This window comes from Aedes albopictus, chromosome 1 (genome assembly GCF_035046485.1).
Source record: "Aedes albopictus strain Foshan chromosome 1, AalbF5, whole genome shotgun sequence".
Taxonomy (NCBI): Eukaryota; Metazoa; Arthropoda; class Insecta; order Diptera; family Culicidae; genus Aedes; species Aedes albopictus.
Genome location: NC_085136.1, coordinates 233,108,469 through 233,111,290, shown reverse-complemented (window position 1 = coordinate 233,111,290; position 2,822 = coordinate 233,108,469). Strand labels below are relative to the sequence as shown.

Below are 2,822 nucleotides of genomic sequence, written 5' to 3'. Positions count from 1 at the left end.
AGCGGTTCTACAGTCCGAGCTGCTACTGACACACTACGACCCGACGCTACCTATCATCGTTGCAGCAGACGCCTGCAACACCGGCATTGGTGCGGTGATACTGTACAAATTTCCGGACGGCAGAATGAAGGCAGTTCAGCACGCTTCTCGCTCGCTCACACCAGCCCAGCAAGGTTATGGTCAACCGGAGAAGGAAGCATTGGCTCTCGTGTACGCGGTGACCAAGTTCCACAAATATCTCCTGGGACGCCACTTCACTCTGCAGACAGACCACAAGCCGCTACTCGCAATTTTCGGCTCGAAGAAGGGCAGACCGTTGCACACTGCCAACCGACTGCAACGGTGGGCGCTGATTATGCTGAACTACGACTTCGACATCCAGCACATTTCCACCAACGATTTCGGTTGCGCCGACATGCTATCCCGGCTTATCGAACGGACCGCCCGTCCGGAAGAGGAATACGTCGTGGCAGCAATCAGCCTGGAAGAAGACATGGTGAGTATCGTTAACGATTCGTTAGACAAACTTCCAGTCTCATTCACAGCGTTACAACATGCGACGAAGGAGAACAAGGTTCTGAAATCGGTGGCGAATTTCATCGAGAAAGGCTGACTGGCCACAGGACTCGAAGTCGGTCAACGATCCGGATCTCTTGCCGTACTACAATCGGCGGGACTCGCTCAGCATCGTCAATCAATGGCTGCGTGATGCTACACGACCGTGTGGTGGTCCCTGACCAATTCCGGAAGAAAATCCTGAAGCAGTTCCATCGAGGCCACCCAGGAGTGGTTCGCATGAAGGCAATCGCTCGCAGTTTCGTGTACTGGCCCGGCATCGACGACGAAATCGAGGAGTTCGTCCGCAACTGCAATCCCTGCTGCGTAGCTGGCAAAGCGCCGGTCAAAACAACCCTCGAATCCTGGCCTACACCGTCGAAACCATGGTCCAGAATACACATCAACTACGCCGGACCTGCCGATGGCGTGTATTTCCTGGTCGTGGTGGATTCGTTTTCCAAGTGGCCGGAGGTTTTCGCTACCAGGACAACAACAGCGAATACCACTATGCGTTTGCTCTCCGAATCCTTCGCTACCTTTGGCATACCGGAAGCCATCGTTTCGGACAACGGTCCTCAGTTCGCCGGACACGAATTCCGGACATTCTGCCAAAGCCTTGGAATACAGCACCTTTGGACAGCACCGTACCATCCGCAATCCAACGGGTTGGCGAAACGATTCGCCGACACGGTCAAATGGAGCCTTCGCAAAATCCGTTCGGGGGGAGAATCACTGGACAGCGCACTGCAAACGTTTCTGCAAGTGTACCGCACCACTCCGACTAGCGACCTCGGCGGAAAATCCCCGGCAGAAATCATGTTCGGTCGGCCAATCCGGACAATTTTGTCACTTCTACTTCCGCAGACCGAATGCTGCAGTCCATCATCGAGCAAGTCTGAAAACAAAATGAAGCGTTTAATATGAAGCACGGTGCAATTGCGAGAATTTTCGAACCTGGTGACACAGTCTATGCTCAGGTTCACCAAGCAAACGCCTGGCAATGGGAAGCAGCCACCGTCATCGAGCGCATCGAGAAGGTCAACTCAAGGTCAAGTACAATGTCTTCCTGGTGGACAGACAGCGTTTGATTCGGTCACACGCGAACCAACTGAAGAAGCGTGCGGCTGATCCAAACCGTACGGTCGATTCCACACCGCTCTCCGTCTTCGTGGATGAGTTCGGACTATCCTGTCCGACACCGGTTCGTCATCCAAATCCAGGCCCGCGTCCGGGTAATCCAGCAGTTCCCGCTACGCCCGAACCAGATTCTGGCGACTCGGAATACTTTTCTGAGTCCGGTTCCGAAGAAACTGCAGCACCGCCACCGAATGTCAACAACCACGCCATTGACACGCCTATACCTATAACATGGAGTGACAGTAGTGACATTAGGGGCCCAATTTCGTTTGATCCGCACATTTTGGGGCCGTTTAAACAAAAGAGATGTTGACAACTATGCCTGACAGTGGGTTGTCAACAACAGACCGAGACGCACAACACGGCTGCCAGCGAGATTCGAGCCGTACTATCTCAGCTAAAGGGGGGAGATGTTAGGTGTGATCATAGCACACCGCGCAAAATTCAAATTTGAATTCGTTGCCACAGGTAACACGTTTTTCATCACAGCACCCTGCGCGTTGCCCGAGCCTCACTCGGTCTCTTTTGTGGTGAACAGTAGTGAAGTATAGACGTTAATAAATTAGCTCGTATTTTATTTTCCATAAACCACGTTTTTTTTACTGTTTCTGAAACCTCGTTACCGCTCTCCCAATCGAAAAGATTGAACATGTGAGGAATTCTCTTAACGGGTTTAATCCACATATTCAATTCACGTGTGAAATTGAAGAGAATAATCAGCTTGCGTACCTTGACATGTTGCTTATACGCACAGAACAACAGACCATCACCACGGACTGGTACATGGAGCCTGTTGCGTCGGGACGCATTCTAAATTATTTTTCGTTTCACCCACTCACACAGAAACTAAACACGGCCACCGGTTTCATTGGGAGAGTGTTTCGGCTGTCGACATGCAGATCAGAAAACGAGATAAAGGATTTGGTAAGGGAGTATTGGCTCAACAATAGCTATCCGAGTGCGTTGATAAACTGGCTTGTAAACCGATTCATCAACCGAAGCACCAATGTACCTAATGATAGTGGCAATACTAATCCTGAACCAAAAGTATATCGATCACTCCATCACGTTGACAACCTTACTCCGGCTCTTGCGAAAGTTATCAAAAGAAACTTTCCCAGCATCAC

At 51.0% G+C, this 2,822-nt stretch overlaps 1 protein-coding gene across 1 annotated transcript; it reads left to right on the top strand.

Annotated features, from left to right (window-relative positions):
• The first annotated feature begins 708 nt into the window (after positions 1 to 708).
• Positions 709 to 1,482, top strand: LOC134291275 (uncharacterized protein K02A2.6-like). The gene has a single exon (XM_062858797.1). It carries the CDS (start codon positions 709 to 711, stop codon positions 1,480 to 1,482), a length of 774 nt encoding a protein of 257 aa, XP_062714781.1.
• Positions 1,483 to 2,822: the final 1,340 nt, after the last annotated feature.

Bases quoted from the DNA above. Each gene is read 5' to 3' on its own strand.
- LOC134291275 (XM_062858797.1), top strand. From the start codon at position 709: ATGCTACACGACCGTGTGGTGGTCCCTGACCAATTCCGGAAGAAAATC.